Source organism: Oryctolagus cuniculus, chromosome 20, assembly GCF_051225735.1.
Source record: "Oryctolagus cuniculus isolate XC-2025 breed Fujian yellow rabbit chromosome 20, ASM5122573v1, whole genome shotgun sequence".
Lineage (NCBI taxonomy): Eukaryota > Metazoa > Chordata > Mammalia > Lagomorpha > Leporidae > Oryctolagus > Oryctolagus cuniculus.
Window position 1 is genome coordinate 23,895,090 of NC_142886.1, and position 25,800 is coordinate 23,920,889.

Here is a 25,800-nt window from a genome sequence, read left to right on the forward strand (position 1 = left end):
CTTGGATGAGGGACATGAGCTACCTAACCCCTAGGCAGAAAGCCTCCTGGTGTATGACATCTTTAACGTCTCTGATGTGTCCTCCCGGAAGCCAGTCCTCTCAGGACACATGCCTCCCTGCTCTCTACGTCTGCTCTTCGGCGAAGAGTGCTCAGACCTGCCGCCAGCCTCACCTTAAGAGTGGTCTGAATGCTGAGTTTGGAAAAAGACTTGCAAATGGTTTGGTTTTACTCTGGGGTGGAAGCAATACTATATCATTATAAGCCTGAGCCCAGAAGTGCTCCTTCTGATCTAAGCACTTTAAATTCCCAGGACAGATTGAAAACACCGGTTTCAGCTCTTACCAGTGCTCGTTAAAGTTGCTGGCCAGGCCACACCCACAAGGCCTCCCTCCGCTCAGGGTCACAATCGGCTGTATGTTGGCGTCTGAGCAGCCCTCCTCCATGGCAAGCACCTCAGGTTTGCTGTTAAAGGCTGGTCGAGGTGGGCAGTCGGCCTTGCAGTCAGGATGCCCACGTCCCACATCAGAGTGCCTGGGTTCAGTGCTTGGCCCTGCTGACTCAGCTCCCCGCCAGCGTGGACCCTGGGAGGCGGCGGCGACAGCTGCAGTGATCAGGTTGCTGCCGTCCGTGTGGGAGACCTGGACTGGGCTCCTGGCTTCGGCACCCCTGGCCATTGCAGGCACCTAGGGAGTAAACCAGCAGATAAGAGAACTTTCTGTGTATCTCTGCCTTATATATAAATAAATAGTGTTCTTTTCCAAGAATAAAAGCACGCTGGTGCTGGAACAAACCCCTTCCTTGAGTGTCAGAGCCACTTGCTGGGGCCATGGGCACCAGGGTGCCTCTTGGCAGACACTTAGTCACCCTGGGTCCTGGGAGGTGCTGTGCGGGGTCTGTGTAGCAGGGAAGAGTTCCCAGAGGGCAGCTTCCTCGAGTAAGTAAGTGTTGAAGGTCGGCTGCGTCAGCGGCGCTGCGGCAGTGTCACCGGAGTGCCCCAGAGGCGTCCTGAGTTGTCCAGGGATTGCCGAGTGTTAGGAGCCCTGGCTGGCGCTCTTCCTGAGTGGTGGGCCTTGAGCAGTATGGAGAGCAAGAGCGATGAGGCTGGGCTCCCTGCGTCGGTGGGCCAGGGCCGCAGCCCACCCTGCGTGCGCTGTGTGAGCAGTAGCTCAGGCCTGGGGAAAACAGAGTGACACGCATGAGGGCCCAGCAACACAGTGTGGACTCACGTGAATTGAATGGGGGAGCCAAAAAACACGGCATTTAAAATCAGGATTTTTCTCTGGAAACAAAGTTCTGAATTGAGTTTGACCAAGTACAATAAATATAAATATATATTTATATAAAATATTTTTATATAAAACTTTAAGTTTGCTTTCTAAATCCATATTGAAAACAAGCTCCAACCTGAGAGTCAGACATTATTTTTCTCAAAGAATGTTATGCTTTTACGATAATTTCTTGGAGGTCGGCGTTGCGGCACAGCGGGCTAAGCCACTGCCTGTGCTGTTGGCATCTCCTGAGTTCCGGTTCAAGTCCTGGCTGCTACACTTCCAGTCCTGCTCCCTTCTGATGTGTCTGGGAAAGCAACGTAAACTGCTCCAAGTACTTGGGCTCCTGCCACCCACGTGGGAGACCAGATGCAGTTCCTGGCTTGGCCATTTGGGGAGTGAGCCAGCAGATGAAAAATGTCTGTCTCTCTCTGTCTTTGAAATAAATAAATGTTTAATTTTCTCTTAAAAACACAATTTTCTTTTTATACACTTTTTGTATAGAATTTGGATTTTTAACTTTTTCCCAGATGTTTATTTTCACCCACTTGAAATGCAGAGTGACAGAGAAAAGGGGGGGGGAGGGAGGGAGGAAGGAAGGGAGGGAGGGAGGAAGACAGCGATATCTTCATCCACTGATTCACTCCCCTAAACACTCACATAGCTGGAGGAAGGCCTGGGCCAACTGAAGCCAGGAACCTAGCACTCAGTCTCCCTCGATGGCAGGGACCCAAGAGCTTGAGCCACCTGCCGTCTCCCAGGATGCATTAGTAGGGAGCCGGGTCAGGAGGGAAGGTGCGGGGGCCCACAGCAGCTCTCTGATACGGGATGTGGGCATCCCAAGCAGGCAGCTTAACCCTTGGTTTCACAACACTCACCCCTAGACCTATTAGGAATATCTGTTACTTAATTTGACACAGCCTTAAAATTTCAAATCAGATAAAAGGTTTACAGATGTTTATTTCATTTGTATTCACCTTATTTATTTTGAACAGTTAAACCCAGATTACTTGAGAAAACTAAGGTACTAGGAAAAATCTAGCTATCAATCCAAGCCGGTTCCTGGTAAGTATGTCTACAGCACGTGGCTGTCAGGTGTTCACCTAAGATCCTTAAAGACAAGTGTTTTGGGTGTTTTGCGAGTGGCTCAGAAGATACAGCTGTTTTTGCTAAACTAATTTTTTAATTATGTATTTTATTGGAAAGAATTACAGAGAGGGAGAGGCAGAGAGAGAAAGAGGTCTTCCATTCACTGTTTCACCCCACAAATGGCCACAAGAAGCCAAGGCTGAGCCATGCTGAAGCCAGAAGCCAGGACCTTCTTCTGGGTCTGCCACGTGGGTTCAGGGGCCCAAACTTGGACCGTCTTCCACTGCATCCTCAGGCACGTTAGCAGGGAGCTAGATCGGAAGTGGAGCAGCCAGGACTCGAACCAACGCCCGTATAGGACGCTGGCACTGCAGACTGTGGCTTTACCCACAGTGCCACAGCTCTGGTCCAAAGCCTTACTTATCAAAGAGTCATACAGGCAAAGCTCATTCTGCTTGTTAGGCTGGATTTAGAGCCTTATGACCTTGAAGTATCTAGCAGACATAAACTTTGACTGTCAAAGCCAGGTTAAAGAAGCATTTGTACTGGGGTGGGCATTTGGCCCAGTGGTTAAGATGTCACCCGTTAAGACACCTGTGTGCCATCTTGGAGAGCCAGGGTTCAGCTCCCAGCTCTGGCTCCTGGCTCCAGCTTCCTGCCAACACAGACCCTGAGAGGAGCAGTGATGGCTGACGAGTGGGTTCCTGCCACCTGTGTGGGAAGCCCAGGTTTAATTCCCAGTTTCTAGCTCCAGCCTGACCCAGTCCCAGCTCTGTTACAGGGTTAGGGGAGCAATCCAGGTGGAAAATGCCTCTAATTTGAATATTTTTCTCTCTCTGCCTCTCAAATAAACAAATGTAAAGTATGCTAGCAATTCTAAAGATACCTTCACTTTATCAACGATGTGAAGACAGCCTATTTACCAAAGATTTACCTCAGTCACATAAACTGAAAGGCATTTGGGTTCATATTGGAACAGTTTGGGGTATAATTTATCAGTCTTCACTCATTGTCAAGTCAATTGGGATGATGTAGGTTAGGGGATTTTACCATACATGTGGGCATCTGTAAACATACAAACACATAGACACACAGGAAGACCTGAGAGCTTAGCTGGAGAGTTGTAATCAGGAGTTGATAGAACTTGACAATGGAAACTCGCAGTGTACAACATGACAGCTGCATCCAGTTACATCTCCAAGACGGCGCTGCATGGTTAGAGCGGCCCGCTGGCGCTGGTGGAGGGGACCTGTAGGCTTTGCATTCGCCCTGGACAGTCTTGGGAAGGCTGAGGACCAAAGCCCCAGGAATGCAGCTTTCACCCAAGTGCCATTCCCTCCCCTCCCCCCCGCCCTCCCCTCCCCTCCTTTCCCCTCTCTCCCTTCCCTCTCTCTTCATCCGTATTTATTTGAGAGGCAGAGTTACAGACAGAGAGACAGACAGGTCTTCCATCCACTGGTCCACTCCCCAAATGACTGCAATGGCTGGAGCTGGCCTGATCCGAAGCCAGGAGCTGCTTCCAGGTCTCCCACGTGGGAGACCTGCTGCTTTCCCAGGCCATAGCAGGGAGCTGGATCGGAAGAGGAGCAGCTGGGACTCCAACGGGCCCCGGTATGTGATGCTGGCGCTGCAGGCGGAGGCCTAACCCGCTACACCACTGTGCTGGCCCCACCATGTGGATCTCAAAAGCCTCTCCCCTCGCTCTGCTTTTCAACTCTCAGATGAGTTTGGTGGTTAATCTCTTAGATGATGACACTTCAGTTAGGATGGCCAAATTGTGTGAGAAAAACGGGCTCCTGAGGTGGCCTGGTGTTCTAGTAACACGTTCTCCTTTGTCCTGTCCACCAGGCTGGCCTGGCCAGTCCGTGGGAGAGAGGAAACACCCCCCAGGTTGCACCCTACACACACACACGACTATGAAACGTCAGCTTTTTTGTTCTGTGTGCAGACAACACTTTCTAGGGGCCCGCACTGTAGGCGGCGGGCCACGTTGCTGCTGGTGACACCAGCTTCTAACTGTGGGCATGCTGCTTCTAACACAGCGCCTGCTGTGCGGGACAAGCCGCGGGCCACGGTCCTCACAGCCCACTGGGACGCAGATGGGGTTCTGGGCGCTGGCTTCTGCCCTGCTTCTGCCACGGCAGCCATTTGGGGAGTGCACGAGCGGAGGGAAAATTGTCCCTCTCCCTTCCTATCACTCTGCCTTTCAAATAAATAAGTATTGAAAAAAACAACCTTCTTCTATGCTAGACAGACATACCTTTTATTACTGGTCTGAGCCCAAGGTCTTGACTTGTTGGATCTGCCAGCCTAGCTTTTCTGCACACTTATCTGGTTCTTTTCCCTTAGGCTATCACTCCCTTAATCAACAGTTCCATCACCTAAGCAATTGTTAGCCAGGCAAACCTAACTTTATATTTCCAAAAGGGATGACTCCTAGGTGTCTAGATTGTTGGTTGCCATGGAGCTGCTGTAATTTCCAAAGCTATAAGTTTGGAAGTCTTGTCTTTTTTTTTTTTTTTTTTTTTTTTCGCCTTGTTTGGAATGCCCTAAGGAAGAAAAGAACCAAGCCAGTCTCGAAGCTAGCACCTGTGCGTTTCTGGTTTTCTTTTAGTTTGTAACAGCATTTTTATTCTTTTTTTTTTTAGAAGATTTGTTTATTAATTTGAAAGGCAGAGTTACAGAGACAGAGAGAGAGAGAGAGAGAGAGATCTTCCATCCACTGGTTCTCTCCCACAATGGCTGAAGCCAGGAGCCAGGAGCTGCTTCTCCCACTTGGGTGAGGGGTTCTTCCACTGTCTTCCCAGGCACATTAGCAGGGAGCTGCATCGGAAATGGAGCAGCCGGGACTCAAACCAGAGCCCACGTAGGATGCTGGCATCGCAGGCAGTGGCTTAACCTGCTGCACCACAATGCTGACCCTCCCATTTTTATCTTAACATAAAGTGAAAAAAGCAGGAGATTCAAATGGGGGTGGTGGGGAGGAGGAGAAATGAGAGGTTGTCCCATTCAGACTGTTCAGGCCTGGAGTTGTGGTTTAAGGAACTGTCTCTGCTGGGGACTGGCGATGTGGTGCAGCAGGTTAAACCAAAGCTTGGGACACCCACATCCCATATCAGAGCACCTGCAAGTCCACGCGCCTCTTCTTCCAGTCCAGCTCTTGTTAGTGCACCTGGGAAGCAGCTCCAGTACTTGAGTTCCCGCCACTGCCTGGGAGACCTGGATGGGTTTCCAGGGCCAAGCTTCGGGGAAATGCAAACCAAAGCAAAAGTCAAAGTGCCCCCCTCTCGGGTCCTTTGATACTCAAATGGTGCATTAGGGGCCTCTGGTCCTCGCCCAGGCTAACGTGCAGTTGAGAACACCAGCCATCTCTCTGGTGCCCTTGCCTACCGCCCTCCACACCAGGGCAGGGCACCGCTTTGGTGCCAGATGAGCCCATGGGGATGGCCCCAGAACAGCCTGTTCTAGCGAGGAGGTGGGGACCTGGGTCCTCCCCTGGCTGGGGGCCGTGTTCCCCTGACTGGCAGCCATTGGAAACCTCCTTTCCCCTCTAACGCCATAGGTGCCTCCATGAGATAGATAAGTCAGAGACGCATTGTGAGTGACTTCACAGGGGCCAGTGCTGTGGCCTATCGGGTAAAGCTGCCTGCCACACCAGCATCCCACACGGACACAAGTTCTAGTCCCGGCTGCTCCATTTCGATCCAGCTCTCTCCTAATGGCCTGGGTGCTTGGGCCCCTGCACCCATGTGGGAGACCTGGAGGAAGCTCCTGGCTTCTGGCTCCCACCTGGTCCAGCGCCTGCTGTTGCAGCCATCTAGGGAGTGAACCAACAAATACAAGATCTCTCCCTCTCTCCCCACCCCTCTCTGTAACTGACTTTCAAATCAATTAATACAAAATTTTTAAAAGAAAAAAAGCAGGTGACTTCACCGCTTTCACCAGGAGAGGTGCGCAGGACAGCGCGGCGCGGCGCATCCATCCTTGCGCCTGAGTCCGGCACCTTGGCAGCCACCCCTTTGAGCGGAGGTGCTGATCTTCCCGAGAGGCACAGCCGAGTCTGCTGGAGCCGGGTGCACGCAGCCCGGGGCCAGGTGATGGGCTCCGTCCCTGCGTCTCCCCGGCCCGGGCAGGGCTCCAGCTTCCTGGCGTGGGAGCAGGGCGAGGCCCGCCACCCCCTCCGAGGGGCCCCTGCCCTGGGACTGTAGACAAGCCTGGCCCCATCTGCCGCCAGGACCCGGGCCAGCCCAGATGTTTGCAGCAGCCTCGCCCTTGGCTCCCCCCCAGCTCCCACCAGTGCCGGGTTTTCTCATCCCCCCCCGCCCCCTCCTTGCCCTGGGGGTGAGGCCTCGGTTTCCCTGAAGTTTCATGTTCCCGCGTCTTCGCCACTCACCTCGGGGTGAGCCCAGACCTGGCAGGGGGAGGGCAGCGAATGAGGGCCCCCGCGCACAGGCCGGGCCCCCGGGGACCCTGTCGCCCCCTCCCCTCGGCGGTGAAGCGGCTGGCGGGGTGGGGAGGGGACTCCCGTGGGGAATGTGTTTGGAGTAAGAACAAACACGGGCGGCTTCTGTCCCTGTCTGCAGGCTGTACCCACTTGAGAGACCCCTGTTTATAAACAGATGGCCGGGGCAAATGCAAACACGAGTCTCCCCTCTCCACCCCCCCAGGACGTGGCTGCATGGTCTTGAGGGGAGTGTGGGTCGTCCTGGGTCTGTGTCACCAGGGGGGTGGCCGCCCACACTCGTGGGCCTGCTTCCTGGGGATTTCTGAGTACTGTACCACGGGGAGTTGTCATGCAAAGTCATTTGTTTGCAGCAAATAAGGGGACCACAGGGAATACTTTCTAAAGTGTGACTCCTGGAGCAGGGAAATTGGGTATCTTTTGGTTGCTTATTTAATTTTTATTTATTTATTAGAGAGAGAGAAAGTGCGCACTTCCATCCACTGGTTCACTCCCCAAATGGCCACAATGGTCAGGACTGGGTCAGGAGCCAGGAACCCTATCCAGTCTCCCCGTGGGTGCAGGGGCCCAGGCACGGGGGCCATCCTGCACTGCCTCCCCAGGTGCATAGCAGGGAGCTGGGTCAGAAGCAGAGCAGCCGGGACTCAAACTGGTGCTCCAATATGGGAGGCCGGCGCCACAGGCATGGACTTAAATTAATTAACCCACTGTGCCTCAGCGCCAGCCCTGCGCTCTTTTATTATAGGGAGGAAATGAATATGCATGAGGGGGCGGGCACAAGCGCACGCAGGCGCAGTTCAGACAGGCGCATCCATGTAGGTTGAGCTGCTTAGGGTCTAGAAATAGAAGAGTCACAATAAAGACTTTGATGGCCCGCGCGGCGGCTCACTAGGCTAATCCTCCGCCTAGCGGTGCCGGCACACCGGGTTCTAGTCCCGGTCGGGGTGCCGGATTCTGTCCCGGTTGCTCCTCTTCCAGGCCAGCTCTCTGCTGTGGCCAGGGAGTGCAGTGGAGGATGGCTCCTGGCTTCTGCCTTCGGATCTGCGCGGTGCGCCGGCTGCAGCGCGCCAGCCGTGGCGGCCATTGGAGGGTGAACCACCGGCAAGAGGAAGACCTTTCTCTCTGTCTCTCTCTCTCACTGTCCACTCTGCCTGTCAAAAAAAAAAAAAAAAAAAAAAAAAAAGACTTCGAGCTGCTCGGGGCATTAGCCGGTGAGAAAGTGCAGTTCTTCACGCTGCTCCCACATTTGAGCAACACCCCGAGGAAGGCACCTGCTCCAGAAAAGCCACGGTGCTGGCGCGTTTGCAGTTGATGCGCCCACCACAAGCGGCCCGTGGTCCCCACTTTGCAGATGAGAGGGTCGCAGACGCAAGCCAAGGAAGAGGCCGCCCTGCCCCGGCCCCCACGGCACAGGGGCGCCGCGCTGCTGGTCACCATCCGGGGGCCCCTCGCTTCTCCGTCAGGGGTCCCCGACTTTCTCAGGAGGACGGGAGGAAGTGGGAGACTGGAGGCCTCGGACGCAGTGCAAAGAGGCTGCCTCTGTCAGAAACTTCTCCGGAGCAGGAAGCACAGCGCTCTCCTCTTTCGCCTGGTGTATTTGTTGGTGTTACGTTATTTAGTGAGCTAGACACAACACAGACTTCACCGTCCTGCACTAGCGTGCCGCACAGCCGACCCCGCCGCCACTGCGGACCCCCACACCCTATGTCAGGGGCCAGTCCGAGGCCCGCCTTCTCCGCTTTGGATCCAACTTCCTGCTAACGCATCTCTGTCTCTCCCTCTGTCTGTAACTGTCTCTCTCAAATAAGTAAATAAAAATCTGTTTTACACATAAATATTTTTTAAAATGTACCATCTTGAACATTTGAAGTGTGCAGGCACTCTGGTGAGGATGCCCACATCAGAGGTCTGGTTCAGTCCTGGCTCTGCTTCCTGATGCCAGCTGCTCACTAACACACACCTGGGAGGCGGGGACAATGGCCTCCCACCCACGCAGAAACCTAGGACTGAGTTCCCAGCTCTGGTTCGGCCCAGCCCAGGTCCTTGAGGATTCTGGGGGAGTGAACCAGCAGAAGGGTGCTTTGTCTCTCTCTCTCCTTTCTGCCTATCAGATAAATGAATACAAATTTATTTTTAGGTTTATTTTATTTTATTTATTTGAAAAGCAGAATTACAGAGAGAGGTAGAGACAGACAGAGGGGTCTTCCACCCGCTGGTTCACTCCCCATATGGCTACAATGACCGAGGCCGGGCCAGGCCAAAGCCAGGAGCCAGGAGCTTCTTTCGGGTCTCCCATGCAGGTCCTAAGCACTTGGGCCATCTTCTACTGCTTTCCCAGGCCATCCATAGCAGAGAGCTGGATCAGAAGAAGAGCAGCTAGGACTTGAACTGGCGCCCATATGGGATGCCAGTGCTTCAGGCCAAGGCATTAACGCACTGTGCCACAGTACCGGCCACCTATTGTTTATTGTTCAAAGATTTATTTATTTACTTGAAAGAGTTACAAAAAGGAGAGGGAAAGGCAGAGAGAGAGAGAGAGAGAGAGAGTGAGTGATCCAGGAGCTTCTTCTGGATCTCCCATATGGGTGCAGGAGCCCAAGGACCTGGGCCATCTTCTACTGCTTTCCCAGGCCATCAGCAGAGAGCTAGATAGGAAGTGGAGCAGCCGGGACTTGAACCGGCGCCCATAAGGGATGCCAGCACTGCAGGCAGATGCTTAACCTACTGCACCACAACTGCACCACAACGCAGCCCTGATACCATGTTCTTTTTTTTTTTTTAATTTATTTTTTGTATTTGAAAGAGCTACAGAGAGAGAGAAGGAAAAGCAGACACAGAGAGAGAGGGAGAGAGAGAGAGGAGAAAGAGAGCGATCTTCCATCCGCTGGTTCACTCCCCCAGATGGCTGCAACAGCAGGAGCTGAGCTGATTCAAAGCCAGGAGCCAGGACTCCCACGTGGGTGCAAGGCCTAAGCGCTTGGGCCATCTTCTACTTCTTTCCCAGGCCATAGCAGAGAGATGGATTGAAAGTGGAGCAGCTGGGATTCGAACTGGTGCCCATATGGGATGCGGGTGCTGCAGGAGGTGGCCTAACCCATGTTCTTCAGGGGACTGCCGGAGCGGGCTGCACACAGGTGGGAGTTATTTTCTGCCTCTCCCTCCATTCCGGGTGTGGATTTTAGTGACTGATTTGTTCTCAGGAAGGCAGGGCAGGGACACTCAGAGCTGGGGGAGGGAGGCTAGCAGACTGGGGCCTGACGCTGTCCGGCACCTACAATCCAGGCCCTGTATCCAGCCGGTTTCACTCCAGTGAGCAGGTTGAAGCTTAAGGAGGGGACATTATGGAGGGTCGCCCCAGGACACTGGGCAAGTCCCAAAGCTAAAGGCAGTGCAGGCTCCCTAGCTCCACCCAGAAATGCAAATCACCTGCCCGGTTAGACCCATTAGCTCTCGGGAAGGAAAACTCACCCTAACTGAAGATGCATCTAAGAGTGTTCCTCTTAGATGGCAGCTTCTGCTACCGTAGCAGTCAGAAGCCAGGGCCTCCTGGGGTCCCCAGCTGCTCCCTCCCTGCTGTGCCAATAAAGGTGGCCCTGGTCGTTGACTTGCTGCAGTCCCGCAGCGAGAAGCCTGGGGGTGGAGGCTGCCCATGCAGTCTTGGAGGGGCACAAGGGCAGGGCCTGCACCAATATGTGGGGTCTCCCTTCCAGACCACCGGGCTCCTGAGTGCCAGTCACGTGCTGGGAGCTGTGCTCATCACGAGAGCGGAGGCTTGAGAAGTTGACTCACGCTGGTAACTTCTGCAACTTGGCTTCAACCTGGCTGTGGGGTGTGAGGAAGGACTCAGAGCCGAGCAAGCTGGAGAGCAGAACAGAGGACCTTTGACCCAGCTCCGAGCAGCCCCCGGGGAGTGGGCCCCCTTCCTTCCCTGCCTCAGCCCCGCCACTCCCACCCACACAGCTGCTGCTCCTCTCTCTCCAGCTCAGCAGGGCCTGGGGGTGGGCTGTGGGAGCGGGGGTCTCGGCAGTGGCTGGGCTTCCCACCAGTGATTTCACCTGCCCACAGGAGGCCAGAGGAGCCGTGATCGGCACCAGGGCCACAGGGGCTCAAGGCAGAAGAAGGTGGGGAAGGATGACTCCCACCTCCCCTGCGCCCAGTCATGCTATCATGCTAAGGATGGCTGAATTCCAGTTTCCAAAAAGGAATGGCTGGGAAGGAGTGGCTTGTTGAGAAACAAGAAACCAGGAAAGGAAACAATTTATCACACTTACTGAGCACCTACCTTGAGGCCCGCTTAGTGCCCTGGCCTTGCTCTGGGGGCCCTACAGCTGGGTCGGATAGACTTAGGTTCCCCTGTGCCACACGCCACAGAACCGCAGCAGCCAGGGACCAGAGACAGGAGCAGCAGGCGTGCACCATCTCTGCCTGGGGTGACTTGGGGAAGGGCTCAAAACAAAGTGACATGTGGCCAGGGTTTTGAGGGATGAGTAGGAGTTTGTGAGGTAGCAGGGATTTGGGAAAGTGCGTTCTAGGCAGAAGGGGACAAGCTGGCAGGAAGGTGGGAGACAGCGGCAGGTGTGTGGACCCCCTGGCTGGAGCACAGAATTTGCTGGTGGCAGAGGTGCGGTGGGTGTAGCACAGGTGTGGAGAGGAGGGGTATGTGGCACGGCCGGGAGGACCTGGGTTAAGGGCACTGGGGTTGGAAAGGTGACTGGCGCAGATCCAGGGCAGGAAAGAGCAGGCACCGTGGCTCAGACCCAAGAGGCTGGAAGCCTGGGGCAGCTCTAGTGACCACAGGGGCTTCCCTGCAGGGCACGGTCCTCCCTCGGGACTGAGGCTGGGCGGAGGCAGGGCTGGGTGGGAGGAGATGGGGCGGGGCAGAGGCGGCCAGGGGAAAGTCCAGCCTCCGGGCGTTCCGCGCCGCTGGGCCGACCTCCCGGGCTTGATCTGGGGCCCCGCACCGACGGACCGGCCCTGGCGGCGCTGCACTCCCGGCGCGCGGAGACTGGTAGGAAAGCGGGAGGACAGGGGCCCCGCGGGCGCACCCCGGCGCTTCCGCGGGAATCTGCCCCGCGGGGCTCGCGGCGACTGCGGTGTGGGAGAAAATGAGGAGGCGCCTAGGAGACTGCGCCTAGGTGGGCGCAGGCCCGGGGCCACCTTGGCCCCGCGCGCCCTCGGGCGGCCCGGGGTGGGTGGGGGGTGTCGGCGGGCAGGAAGCGCGGGGAACCGGGGCTGGTGCCGGGCGGACCCACCCCGGCGGCCCGGAGCCCACGCCTCCCGCCTCCTCGGACCTCCGCGCGCTCGGGCGTCCCCGAAGCCAGGCCCGGAAGGGGCGTCGGGGTTGAGGACCTGGAGCGCCCGAGCCCGGGAGCACACGCTGGGCTTTCCACGGGACCCGGCACGAGGGTGCACGGGGCGCTCTGCGCGGTGCGGACGCGGAGCGCCCCGTCGGGGCGAGGTGCCCAGGGAAGGGCGTCGCGCCGGCCCCCGCGGGCCCATGCCAGGTGGGCACCGCGCAGGAGTGCGGGGAGGCACAGACCCGCTCCGCGCCGCCCGCCGTTCGTGCCCCGGGCCCCAGACTTGCGTTCCCGCCCGCGGGAGCACCGCGCGCGGAGCCCTGCCCTCCGGCCGTGTCTGGCTCCCCGGGGGCCCGCGCTGCGGCGGTGCCGTGCGGGGGCAGGTGCCGAACCGGCAGGGGCAGGCCGCAAACGGCCTCTCACCCCGGCCAACCCCGGGGATCCCTGACATGACTCACGGCGCCGGGAGAGACGGTGCTGAACCGGCTTGGGTTTTATCCTTGTAAACTGAGGTCATCGTGTACTTAGAAAAAAAAAAAAAAACCGAGTGGAATTGGAATTACAGATTTTAGAATTTAAACGCGCGAGTCGGTGCTTGTTGAATGTTCTATGCGGAACAGCGCATGTTGCTCCTGTCGGGGTCCGACGCCGGGACACGCACGCACACGCACAGGCACGCGCAGTGCCCTGTGTGCGCACACTGGACCGCACACCCCCCACCGCCTGCTCACGCGCACGAACACCCCTCGCGCCCCGCCGAGGCTGCACGCACGCACGCACGCACTCACGCTCGCACGCGTGCACACACTGCACGGGCACAGTTCTCACTCCCCGCAGGCGCCCCGCACGCGTGCACACACTGCACGGGCACAGTTCTCACTCCCCGCAGGCGCCCCGCACGCGTGCACACACCTCCGGCGGTTGGGCCCGCACGCGGACTGCAGAGCCTGCTTGCGAAGCGCTCTCTGCTGACTTGGGTTTAAAGTAGGATACAACCAGTTTATTGTTTTTTTTAAAGCAGTTGAATTTCAAGTGTCTTCAGAGACTTTTTAAAAAGTCTATTTCAGTGATAACCTTAAATGACTGTATCAGCTGTTTTGAAGCAGCCGCGGTAACGGCTTTAGAAAGGAGCCGCTTGCTGCATTAAAGCAGTGGTCGATTGCTTTGGTTCTGAACTCCGTTTTTCAACAGTGAGCACTATTTTTGATTGCCCTCTCTTTCTTCCCTGAAACAAGTTGTTCTGGAACTCGGGCCGGTTCTGGGTGAGCGCGGGCTCTCCCACAACTGCGCGCGCACTGGGTTCTGCGCGCCCCACCCCGCGCGCCCTCGCGCTGCTGCGGTGCCCGCGCCGGTCTCCTGGTCAGGTCGGGCGCCCGTCGGTGTCCGGCCCGCCCTGACGCGCGGCCTCTCCCGCAGGCGAGATGCGGCTGCTCCTGCTTGTTCCGCTGCTGCTGGCCCCGGCGCCCGGATCCTCGGTGAGTGCGGCGGCAGAGTGCCCGCTGGATGGGCCGGGCCGAGGCGAGCCCCTTCAGTAACTAGTGGGACCTTGAAGCCAGCCGCCCAGGGTGCCGGGAACGGCCCGAGGCTGCTTGGCCAGGCCGGCAACCCCTTCAGCCATCCTGCCCGCGTCCCTGTCCCCCCTCCAAAGGTGGTGGGTGCACTCCATGGAGTCCTAGGTAGTGCTGAAGAAGCCCCTCCCCTGTGGAGGGCCAGGTGGGGCCAGGCTGGTCCAGCCGAGGTGCAGGGCTCTCCCTCCGGGCACCTCTCACCTGCGCGGGACCAAACAGGACGCTCCTCTGCTGTGCACGGAGCTCCTGGGAGCAGGGGCGCCTCCTCCGTATCTTTGCGGTTCAACCGCTGGCCCCTGGGTCCCTGTGGCTTCTGAGTACTTGAAAGGTGGGGCCAGTGCAGTTGAGGAACTGTTTTACATGTATTTGACTTTGATTCACTTAAATTTAAATAGCCACGCGCAGCCAGCAGCTACCGAATCAGCCGGTCGGAGCTTAGCGTGTGGCTGTTCTGTGCACTGATCGGGACTCGGGCCTCCAACAGCGGAGTGCCTGGGTCCAGCCCCAGCTCTGCTCCCGGTGCCAGGTTCTTGCTGAGGCGAGGACGTACCGCCCTGGGACGCGGTGGTGATGGCGCCAGTACTTGGGTCCCTGCTACCCTCAAGGGAGACCCGATTGAGCTCCTGGCTCCTAGTGTTGGCTTGGCCCCGTCGCCACTATTGTGTGCATTTGGGGAGTGAACCTGCAGATGGAAGATCTGCCTCTCTCTCTCCCTCTCTCTCTCTGCCATTCAAATAAACAGATAATTGAGAAGAGAAACTTAGTGGACACAGGAGATCTAGTCACCACCACTAAGGGCGGTGCGAAGGTCGGGGCTCCGCGGGGAGCGGGCCTGGGTCCCGGGCATATGCAGGGCAGCGTAGGGATTTCTAGACTGCAGGCCCAGCTTTGGGAAGGAGGGGGCAGCCAGGCCCGGTGCGGGGCCCCACCAGGGACACCCACCGTGCCGCCCGCTGCTCAGTGAGGCAGGCACAGCGAGGCCCCTTGGGAAAGGACCCACAGTGTTGGCTGCCTGAGGGGAAGGGAGAGAAGGGGGCCTCTGTGGAAAGGGGGGGAGGGGAAAGGGAGGTGGGCATCGGGCACTCCTCCAGGGATGGCTGGGCCACAGTTGTCACGGGATGGGGGGGTGGCTAGGGTCATGCTGCCTAATGGGCTCTCCCCTGCCAGCTTCCCTCGCTCACCTCTGCCCCCTTGTGGTCTGTGTTCCCTAAATGCCACCCTCTGGGGTCCTGCAGCGTGTGCCGGTGCCCAGTGCCTGAAGGCCAGAGCCAAGCCAAAGCCCAGATGGGGGTCCTGACAGCAGTGTTAGGACCCCGATGACGCCCAGAGCTACCCTGCGATGGTTTCTGCCTGGAGGCGAATCACCCAGCCCCTGATTGTGCCGGCTTGGGGGTGACAACGCCCACCCACTCCCATACAGATGCAGGGAGCCAAGGTTTACAAAGCGCCCTGGGTTTTGTTGGGTCCTCATTTCCTTAGGGACATGTGGAGCTGGGCCAGCCTGGGTTGGTGGAGGGGGTGTGGCCCCGGCCCATGGCTCGGCTCCTCCCTTTTCTGGACCACCCCTTACTCCCCACCCCAGGGAGGAGTCTGCCGCTGGATCCCCAAGCACCCCCTGGGGTCACTGTCCAAAGGGACAGGGCTCAGCTGGAACAGAAGGAATAGGTAATGTTTTTCATCATTCACTGCTTTTATTCACTTGAAAGGCAGGGTGAGCTCCCATCTGCGCCAAATGCCTGCAGCGGCCTGTCTGGGCAGAAGCTAGGCCAGGAGCCTGGAATTCAGTCTGAGTCTCCCTCATGGGTGACAGAAGCCCAGGCTATTGAGCCATCACCTGCTGCCTCCCAAGATGGGCATTAGCAGGAAGCAGGAATTGGGAGCGGAGCTGGGACTCGAACCCCTGACACTCAGATCTGGGATGCGGGCATCCCAAGCAGCTGAGCCAAAGGCTTGCCCGGAGCGGTGATTAAAGGTGGTGCTCGCTCACTCTTTCTCTCCCCCGGCCCATGCATACTGGGCAGCTGATTCCCCTGGCAACAGTGCAGCAGGAAGGCGTGTGTGTGTGTGTGTGGGTGTGTGTGTGTGAGTGTGCATGTGCGCGCGCACTCCCAAGCTGCTCCAGGTGGGGCTGGCAGAGTGGGTGGGGTGAGGGAGCTACCTGGGACAGGTGAGGACAGGCCAGAGTGAGCCGGGGCCGGATCTGTTCTCTCCGGCTTCCCCGCCGGTGGTTTGGGTAACCGCAGAGAAACAAGGGCAGTCGCGCTGCTCGGCATCCCCTGTGGCTGCCTTCCTCGCAGGACCAGCGTGGGGACAGAGCTCAGCTGGAGCTGCCACAGGCTGGGCGCCTGGGCCCGTGGACGCCCACCTCACCTCAGGGGCTGGGCGCAGGAGCAGGAGGGAGTGTGCGTAAGGCACCGCCCTATGCACGGGGCCCTGAGAGGACCCTGCATTCAGGCCGGCACCCCCTGCCCCCGACCCCCCATCCTGATGGCCATGGAAGCCCCGGGAAGCGTGGGTTTGGGGAGGCCGAGGGCGCTGGGCTAAGGCTTTGCTTAGAGTACCGGAAGGCCCTGGATTCCGACAATGCGGCCTTGGGTGTGTGTGTGGGGGGGTGAAGGGGGCCCTGCAAAGTCACCCCAGCACCCAGAATCCTCCCTTTGACCCCAGACACCTGATCTGAGCATATCTTGGCGTTGGTGTCACCGGGGGAACCCTGGGTCTTGGGCTTACTGGCTTTGGAAGCTGGGTGGTTTTGTCCCACTCTGGGCGGGGGGTGGGGAGAGACAATCTGAAGAAGCACCCAGGGTCTGGGCCCTTCCTGGGGTTGAGCAGGTGCACTGAGCCCTGTCCCGCTGCGGGGCCCCGGGCTGTGTCAGGAAGCAGGGGTGCTGGAGCCGAGCACACCTCGCTGCCCCCCCGAGAGCTCTGATGTCGGGGTGGGCTGGGGGCTCCCAGCAGGAAGAGGGCTTCCTTTTGTGCCTCACCCCTTGAGCACTAGGAATTCTAAGTGGTGACGCCCAAAAGCCCCCTGACAGCCAAAGGGACGTGTTTGCCTGCCCCCCAGCAGGACTGGAAAGTCAAGTGCAATCCCGCTCTAGTGCCCAGTGGCTCCTCCTAGCCCGAGAGCAGAGGCCGGGAGGGCCTCTGACCTGCACCTGTGTCCCCGGGCCCCTCCCTGGCGTCTTCTCTCTCCTCCAACCTGGGACTCCTAGGGTTTCACAGCAGAGATGTCTGTGAGTACAGACGTGGGCTCCCCACGCTGGCAGCAAGGGTCGTCTTTTCTTTTTTTTTTTTTTAAAGATTGATTTATTTATTTGAAAGGCAGAGTTATAGTCAGAGAGGGAGAGACAGATCTTCCACCTGCTTGTTCACTCCCCAAATGACTGCAATGGCTGGGGCTAGGGCTGGGATAGGCGAAAGCCAGGAGCCAGGAGCTTCCTCTGGGAATCCCACATGGGTGCAGGGGTCCAAGCACCTGGGCCATCCTCCACTGCCTTCCCAGGCCATTAGCAGGGAGCTGAATCAGAAATGGAGCAGCCAGGACTCAAACCGGTGCCCATAGGGCTTCACCCGCTGCACCACAGTCCCACCCCAAGTCAGAGCTTTCTGATAGGAAACCGTGTCTGTTAAGGTTATGTTCCCACTGCAGAATCCCAAACGAGTCTTTTAGCAATCACGTCACACCCAGCGGCGGGAAGTCCAGGGCTGCTCTGTCCCACAAAGTCCTCCAAGCTCTGGGACTTGACTGTTTGAAGCCTTTTCCCCCAATGACATTACAGCCCCAAAGACTGCTCCAGCTGCACTCGTCATGGCTGCTTTCCAGTGGCAGGGAAAAGGGAGATTAGGAAGAAGAAAAACACTTGCAATTTCTCTTTTTAAAAAAGACTTATTGGGCTGGCGCCGCGGTTCAATAGGCTAATCCTCCGCCTGCGGTGTCAAGACCCTGGGTTCTAGTCCTGGTCGGGGTGCCGAATTCTGCCCCGGTTGCTCCTCTTCCAGTCCAGCTCTCTGCTGTGGCCAGGGAGTGCAGTGGAGGATGGCCCAGGTGCTTGGGCCCTGCACCTGCATGGGAGACCAGGAGGAAGCACCTGGCTCCTGGCTTCGAATCGGCACAGCGCGCCGGCCACAACACACTGGCTGTAGCGGCCACTTGGGGGGTGAACCAACAGAAAAAGGAAGACCTTTCTCTCTGTCTCTCTCTCTAACTCTGCCTGTCATAAAAATAAAAATAAAAGATTTATTTATTTGAAAGGCAGAGTTACAGACAATCAGAGAGAGAGACAGAGAGAGTGAGATCTTTCGTCTTCTGGTTCACTCCCCAAATGGCCACAGCGGCCAGAGCTGGGCCAATCCAAAGCTGGAGCCAGGAGCTTTTTCCAGGTCTCCCACAAGGGTGCAGGGGCCCAAGGACTTGGACCATCTTCTACTGCTTTCTCAGGCTGCAGCAGAGAGCTGGATGGGAAGTGGAGCAGCCAGGTCTCAAACCGGCGCCCAAATGGGATGCCGGCGCTTTAGGCCAGGGCGTTAACCACAGTGCCGGCCCCTGCCGCTGCCTTTTAATGCTGCCCTCAGATCTTAGGGCCTCCTGCCCCATGTCACTGCTGACCCCTCAGTGCCTGAGCACTGCCTTCCCTTAGGGACCTCCCCCAGACAGCTGCCCCCCCCCCCCCCAGGCCTGGCTTCCAGCTCCCATGCTGAAGCCGATTTTGTTAGTCAATATGTTTTGGGAAGCCTGGTGGTGTTTGGGATGCTGAGTCCTGAGGGGCTAGCTCGAGAAGGGGGGATCTCAGGCTCCAGTGGCCCCCCGGGAGCCTCCGCGTGCCCTCTGAGTGGGCAATGCTGACTGCCGCACGCTCTGTGCACGCCTCGTCTGCAGGTTGCCAATGTGAGACGGCAGACTGACGCCTGGGGCCCCTGGGGCCAGTGGAGCCCCTGCAGCCGGACCTGCGGCGGGGGCATCAGCTTCCGGGAACGCCCCTGCTACAGCCAGAGGTAGGGAGGCTACCACAGGCCTGCTTGTTACAGGAGGTCACGGAGTAGGTGTCCAGGCCCGGCCTGGGCCCCAGGGGCAGGTGATATCAGCAGAAGGTAGGAAATCAAGTCATCTCCCTACACCCCGATTCCAGCGAGCACCCCGTTTTCAGAGAAGTTGCAGCAGGTCCAGTGCGGCCATGGCAGGTGCAGGTCGTCCTGTGGAATCGGACAGTCAGCAGCTGCAATTCCTAACACCTGCAGCTTTTGGGCAGCCTGCCAGGTGCAGCCGCGGCTCACTTCCGGTGACTTATTAAGCGCTTACTGCGCTCTGCACCTTGATAGGTTGGCGGAGGGGGCAGGATACAAACGAAAGGATGATGAGGGTCTCCTGGGGGCGAGGGGCGTTTGCTCGCGCTCTCTGCTGCGTGGAAGAGCAAGAGAGCCAGGTGCGACAGGTTCGCTCTTTCTTTCTCTCTCTCTCTCTTCCTTTCTTCCTTTCTTTTTAATGCCATGCATTTGCTGCTTAAATGGCAGAATATTCACTACTTCTTATTTAATCCCCGAGGGCCGAGTTTGGGTCAGCCCTGGAAACGCGGTGAGAGGCAGGGTGCTCCTGAGTTAGGTAACCCGCGGGACAGCGAGGATCTGAGTCCTGCTTCTCCCAGGTGCCAGCGAGGGCTGACTGTAACCGTGCCGCGGGGGAGTTGTCCGTGAAGCCCCCGTGGTTGCCCTGCTGCCCCGCCAGCCCAGCCTTGCCCACCGGGAGCCCCCGGAAGCCAGGCCGGCGGCAGAGCAGCGGCGGCGGGGGAGGTCGGCTCGCGGGGCTCCAGCTCCCCGGACACTCTCGCCCGCAGGAGAGATGCAGGCTCCGGCTGCGTGGGCCCCTTCCGGAGCCACCGCTCGTGCCGCACGGAGGTACCCTTCCCCCTCCCCACACCCCGACTGCGGATCCCCGCCCCGCATCCCGGGAGCGACCTTGCCCTCCGCGGCGGCTTGCGTCCTGCAGCGCAGACTATGCTGGGTGGGTGGGTGGGGCGCACAGGAGCCCTGGGGGCGCGAGCCCGACAGTCCCGGGCGCCGACAGCCGGGCTCCACCTTCTCCCCCTCTGCAGAGCTGCCCCGGCGGCGCCCGCGACTTTCGGGCCGAGCAGTGCGCGGAGTTCGACGGCGCCGACTTTCAGGGAAGGCGCTACAAGTGGCTGCCCTACTATGGCGGTGAGCACAGCGGCTGGGGGCGCCCGCCAAGCCGGAGCCCTTGGCCCCCACCCCGCGCCTCCCGCCCAAGGACCCCTTCCAGCTCCCCGCGCCTCCCCCCTCCCCCAGCCCTCTCCTCCCTCAGCCCGGGTGCCTCCCCCCCCCCCCCAGCCCTCTCCTCCCTCAGCCCGGGCGCCCCCGCCACCTGCCCCTTGCATCTGTTATCCGGGCCCCCACTTTGTTGGGGTTTCATACGTCGAGTGGACAGGGGTGGAGGGGGGCTTTGCCTCGCCCGCCCGGGGGTGCGTTTGGAGCACGGCGCGGCCAGTCTGTGCGGCCCTGAGCCGGGCTCTGGGTCCGCCTGCTCCCGGGGCGCTGCCCCTGCCTGGAAACCATTCCTGGCTGCCCGCTGGCATGTTGGTATTGATCCCGCGCTACTGTTCGGGTTGCGGTTCCAAGCGCTAAGACCCGAGCTGCGGGAGACCTCGCCAGGGGTCCGGCCTTCTCTCCCAGCCTCGTGCGGGCGTCTCCGCGCCTAGGAGAGAAACTTCGGGCCCTGGGCGGGGTGGTCGCGGAACCTGGGGTCTCCGTTGTCCCCTCTTGCCCACCCCAGCCCCCAACAAGTGTGAGCTGCACTGCATTCCCAAGGGGGAGAGCTTCTATTACAAGCACAGGGAGGCCGTGGTGGACGGGACGCCCTGCGAGCCCGGCGGGCGCGACGTCTGTGTGGAAGGCAGATGCCGGGTGAGTGTCGCTGGCTCCCGCAGCGGGCACCCGGCGCCTCGCAGCACCCTGGGGGCGGGGCGGCTCTGGGGAGAGTGACCTCTTCTCAAGTCGCCTGGCTGCCCCGTGACCCCCTTCCCCTGTCCCTTCGGGATTCGAGCCCCACAGCAGGGGTTGTTGGCTTGGAGCTGCTGGAAAAACCTCTTGCTTCCTGCTTAGGCTGTCTCTGGGGGCCAGGGTCTGGATCAGGCGGTCTGGGAGGCAGGAGGGTGGCCTGCAGCACCCAGGGAGGGGGCTTCGTTCCTAGGAGTTCCAGCAGGCTGGGCTGGCCCCAGCTCCGCTTGTTTTGGCCTGGAGCTTGTGCGGTAGCCCCTGAGCTCTGCAGGAGACACATGTTAGCCGAGAAGGGGGGCTGCGGCTGGCAGTGATGGACAGCCAAGGGGCGGGGCGGGCTGGCTGTGGCCTACCGAGGCCTACCCTGACCCGCCTGGCTAGCTGTGGCCCCCGGCCTGCATCCTGGTGTGGCGCTGACAGCCGTCTCTGTCTGGCAGGTTGTCGGCTGCGACCACAAGCTGGACTCCCCCAAGCAGGAAGATGAGTGTCTGCAGTGCGGGGGCGACGGCTCCACCTGCTACCCCGTCAGAGGCACCTTTGACGCCAATGACCTCAGCAGAGGTGGGGCCCTGGGAGGAGTCTGTGCCGGGGCCTTCCTAGCCTGCCCCCACCCCCAACTCTCTGGCCAAGACTGGGAGCTGAGCAGACCCCGCAGCAGAGGGTCTGGGCACTTAAGGTCATGTCTAGGAGCCCCCGTGTGTGTGGTCTGATCTCACAGGCCACCCTCCCCCCAGCCCTCCCCTGCCCCCCTGCCTGCCTCCCTGGCTCCTTCCTGTGAGGTGGGAGGGGCCCGCAGGAGGTCAGCTGAGGACCCCGGCTCCGCCCCCTCAGGTTACAACCAGATACTGGTGATTCCCGTGGGAGCCACCAGCATCCACATCGAGGAGGCTGCAGCCAGCAGGAACTTCCTGGGTGAGAGCCGCATCTTGGGTGCTTGTGGGGGGTTGTGGGGCTGCTGGCGGAGGCCCGCCCCGCTCCCTGGCTGACCTTGGCCGTCTGCCCTGTGTGCAGCGGTGAAGAACACTCGCGGGCAGTACTACCTCAACGGGCACTGGACGGTGGAGGCAGCCGGGGTCCTGCCGGTGGCCAACACCATCCTGCAGTACGAGCGCGGTGCCGAGGGGGACCTGGCCCCCGAGCGGCTCCGTGCCCGGGGCCCCATCTCGGAACCCCTGGTCATCGAGGTGAGCAGGGCTGTGGGGGGAGAGGCCGCCCAGCCGAGTGCACTGGTGTGTTGGTGCCCTGGGGCCTGAGGCTGGCCAAGGGAGCTGTGGGGTTGACGAGGGGTGGAGCAGGCACTGGGCAGAAGGGATCATGGAGGACCCCTGTGCGGCGGCGGCAGCTCATCAGCCAGGAGGCCAACCCCGGCGTGCACTTTGAGTACTACCTGCCCCTCGGAGCCCCCTACCCGGGCTTCAGCTGGAGCCACACCTCCTGGAGTGAATGCAGCACCGAATGTGGTGGAGGTGAGGGCACGGGGCAGTGCGGGGGCGGGGCGGTGTCCCATCGCAGCCCCGCCCCCAGGCAGTCCCCTGGGGTGGGGTTGGCACAGTCTCCATGCCTTGGAGAAGACCCTGGACTGCACGAGGGACCCTGGCCTAGGCGTCCCAGAGCGGGCGGCACCTCCCAGGAGATGGCGCTCCCCTGGGAACGCGGGCCAGGCCTGCAGCCGGGGACAGCTAAGAGTCCCGGTTGCTTCTCTGCAGACTGGGGATGATGGTGGCGCCTATCTTAGGGGTCACTTGAGACACAGAGTGATCTGAGGGGTATGTTCAGGCCAGTCCCCGGCCTAGGTGTCACATAACAAATGTGGACTGGCCCCTGACCTGCGGCCGGGCCCCATTCAGGTCACCAGACCCGCTTGGTGTTCTGCACCACGGACACCGAGGCCTACCCTGACCACATGTGCCAGCACCTGCCCCAGCCCGCCAGCCGCCGCCAGTGCAACCCTCAGCCCTGCCCCCAGACCAAGCGGTGAGGCCCTAGCACCTGCCCAAGCTGGTGTGTGTGTGTGTGTGTGGGGGTGGCCCAGAACCTGGGTGGGAAGGGAGTGGGGGCGTAAGCTGGTGTAGGTGTAGAGATGAGGCGTTGGGCAGCCCAGGGCTCCCCGGTTGTGACTGGGGTGGCAGCTGTGACCGGCCGAGGCTGGTGCCTGGGGCCTCCACCCTCTCCACTCTCACAGCCCACGCAGTCCTCAGGGCTGGTGGTAGGAGGTGTGGAGCCCCCTGTCCTAGCTGGCCAGGACCTGGTGGGGACAAGAAGGCTGAGGGACAGTGAGCAGGGCGAGCACGGGTCTTGGCCCGGGTGCAGAGCTCTGGGCCTGAGTTGTGCAGGCCCAGCTGCTCAGAGGGTGGGCGGGGTTGGGGCGCCAGTGTGGCTTGGTGCTCAGGGGCAGCCTTCCCTGACCCCGCTCGCCCGCAGCTGGAAGACAGGCCCGTGGACGCCCTGCTCGGTCTCCTGTGGAGGTGGCACCCAGTCCCGCTCTGTCTATTGCGTGTCCACCGACGGGGCCGGCGGCCTGGAAGCCGCGGAGGAGGCCGCGTGTGCGGGACTGCCCCGGAAGCCGCCCGCTACCCAGGCCTGCAACCTGCAGCGCTGTGCAGCCTGGAGCGCCGGGCCCTGGTCCGAGGTGAGGCTGCGCGGGTTGGTGTCGGAGCTGGGCCTGGGGCGCGCCCCGCGGGAAGCGGGGCCCAAGCTGGGGCGGGCCGTGGGCGAGGCCTGGCCCGGGCCTGAAGCAGCAGCTAGGGGGCGCTGTTGGGCGCAGTGGGTGGGGCTGCTGGCCATCGCTTGCGGCACCCACACACGTTCAGGTTGCGAGTGAGGGGATCTGGGAACCCCCTGGGCCTGGCGTGGGCGCAGCAGCCTCTGTGGGCCCGAGGCAGGGGCGCTCCCGCTCAAGGCGGTTCTTGCAGTGCTCTGTGAGCTGCGGCGGCACCGGCGTGCGCAGGTGTAGGGTCGTGTGCGGGGGCTCTGCCGCCTGCCACGGCCTGTGGCCCCCCAAGGCCGGCCACCCACGCCGAGCTCTGTGTGCGTGCCGACTGCCCCCCCCTCAGTGACCAGGCCTGGCGCGTGAGTGCCTGGGGTCTGAGTGCGGCCCGCAGCTTCCCTGGGAACCCCTGCCTGTCTCCCTTGGGAGAACTCAGGGTGTGTCTGTCTCTCTCCGCTCCCATCCTGGATCTCAGTGCTCCAAGAGCTGCAACTCAGGCACTAGGAGGCGACAGGTCGTGTGTGCCACGGGGCCACCCAGCCACTGCAGGAGCCTGCGACAGCCGAGGCCGGCGGACGTGGAGCCCTGCAACACGCAGCCCTGCCACCTGCCCCCGGGTAAGGATACTTCCTACTTGGTCTCCATACCCCGCCCAGAGCCGGCTTGGTGTGTGCTGTGGACTGAGTCCGGAGGCAGGGAGTGTGTGCCTTTGATGTGCTTGCGGGAGCGACCCCGTGAGCAGCAGGGACCTCTGTGGGTGTGGCAGGGTGCCCAAGAACCAGTGCCACATGCAGTGGACAGTGGGCGTGGGTTCAAGTCCACTCCCGGTTGCTGGCCAGGTGCGTGGTCCAGGCAGGCACCTCTCCTCTCTGGCTCTGTTTCCCATCTGTACAAAGAGGTGAAAAAGAATGGCTGTCCAGGCTTGGGGTGGGTCTGCAGGGCGTGGAGTTTGAGAGGCAAGGGTGGCTGGTGGCTGGGGGGCTCAGCCTCAGGGACCATCCAAGGCCCTGGGGCGCCTCTGCCTAAGCTGGCCCCGGGGTCACCATCATCGGAAAAATGATCAAACTCCGAGGGGAGGGGAGGAGTTTCAGGTCAGGCAGAGCTGAGAAGGGAAGGCCCCTCATTGCTCTCCTACCTGCAAGCATACCGTGTGCCCGGTGGGGAACGCGCGGCGGAGCTGGGACAGTGGTCCACGGAGAGAAGCCGCAGTTGTCCTCACTCCCGGCCACAAGGACTTGCTGTTTGGTGCGTCGCCCTGTAGTGTGTGCGGTGCGCGTCTGTTCTGCCCCCCACGCTATCCTGGGAACGAAGTCTGGGGCTTCCACCGACGTCTGACGTGTCAAGTTTATTTTATTAAAAAGATATTATTTTAAAGGGTCCAGACCTAGGGCAGTGGACTGCAGTAAAAGTAGAGTCAGGTGTGTCATTTTAAATGTCCGAGAGCCACGTCTGGAAATGGGTACCATTTAGCCTGGTGGTGAAGACGCCTGCATCCCTTAGCATGGTGTCCGGGTTCCATACCTGCTTCTGGATCTCGGTTTCAGCTTTCTGCTAATGTGTGCTGTGGCGGGCAGCAGGCTGAGTCCCTGCCACCCGCACGGTGGATCTGAGTGGGGTTCCCAGCTCCAGAGAGGGTTCTGGGGCAGCTCCTGCTGCAGGTGCCTGGGGAGTGAACCAGCAGATTGAAGCGCAAGCACGCGCGCGCTCTCCCAGCCTGTCCGCAAAAAGAATTTAAAACATCGTCGATGGGATCTTTTGCATTCTCGTGTAGAAGATTTTTTCAAACTAGACTTTCAAACTGCATAGTGTGTACTTATAGCAGTCTCTATTCAGATGGTAAATTTTCACTGGAATACTCGGTCCTTGTAGATTTCGTGAGCCCAGGTTTGTGGAAGTGCCTGGACTTGAGTGTGGATGCAGGCCTTGGGCGGCAGCAGCATTTGGGTCCTTGCTGCCATGTGGGACTCCTGGGTCAGTTCCTGGGTTGAGTTTCTGGCTTCTGGCTTCCACCTGGCCATTGCAGTCATGTGGAGACATGTGGGGGTGACCGGAGATCTTTATCTCTGTCTTACAAATAAACAGGCAAATCTATTTTTTTAAGATTTATTTATTTTCTACTTGAGAGAGTTAAACAGAGAAAGGAGAGGTGTGTGTGGGGGGGGTCCTTCCATCCGTTGGTTCACTCTCCAATTGGCTGCAACAGCCGAAACTGTGCCGATCCGAAGCCAGGAGCTTCTTCCGGGTCTCCCACATGGGTGCAGGGGCACAAGGACTTGGGCCATCTTCCACTGCTATCCCAGGCCACAGCAGAGAGCTGGACTGGAAGTGGAGCAGCCGGGACTAGGACCGGCGCCCATATGGGATGCCGGCGCTTCAGGCCAGGGTGTTAACCCACTGCACTA

The 25,800-nt window shown here is 59.8% G+C and overlaps 1 protein-coding gene across 3 annotated transcripts in view; it reads left to right on the forward strand.

Moving 5' to 3' along the window:
- The first annotated feature begins 11,707 nt into the window (after nucleotides 1-11,707).
- The window catches only part of PAPLN (papilin, proteoglycan like sulfated glycoprotein), a 44,010-nt gene continuing 29,917 nt past the window's right edge, over nucleotides 11,708-25,800 (forward strand). The window contains exons 1-13 of one of the 3 annotated variants that reach the window (XR_016226576.1): nucleotides 11,708-11,829; nucleotides 13,535-13,593; nucleotides 18,563-18,678; nucleotides 19,515-19,575; nucleotides 19,773-19,875; nucleotides 20,468-20,598; nucleotides 21,129-21,252; nucleotides 21,523-21,603; nucleotides 21,703-21,875; nucleotides 22,034-22,157; nucleotides 22,539-22,665; nucleotides 23,113-23,320; nucleotides 23,874-24,015. Coding sequence is in view for 2 of the 3 variants with exons in the window: in XM_089322305.1 (XP_089178431.1) it covers nucleotides 13,540-13,593; nucleotides 18,563-18,678; nucleotides 19,515-19,575; nucleotides 19,773-19,875; nucleotides 20,468-20,598; nucleotides 21,129-21,252; nucleotides 21,523-21,603; nucleotides 21,703-21,875; nucleotides 22,034-22,157; nucleotides 22,539-22,665; nucleotides 23,113-23,320; nucleotides 23,874-24,015 (1,444 nt within the window). In the remaining variant the exon portion in view is untranslated. The remainder of the gene's footprint in view (nucleotides 11,830-13,534; nucleotides 13,594-18,562; nucleotides 18,679-19,514; nucleotides 19,576-19,772; nucleotides 19,876-20,467; nucleotides 20,599-21,128; nucleotides 21,253-21,522; nucleotides 21,604-21,702; nucleotides 21,876-22,033; nucleotides 22,158-22,538; nucleotides 22,666-23,112; nucleotides 23,321-23,873; nucleotides 24,016-25,800) is intronic. The other 2 variants (XM_089322305.1, XM_008272099.5) reach the window with 2 other exon arrangements.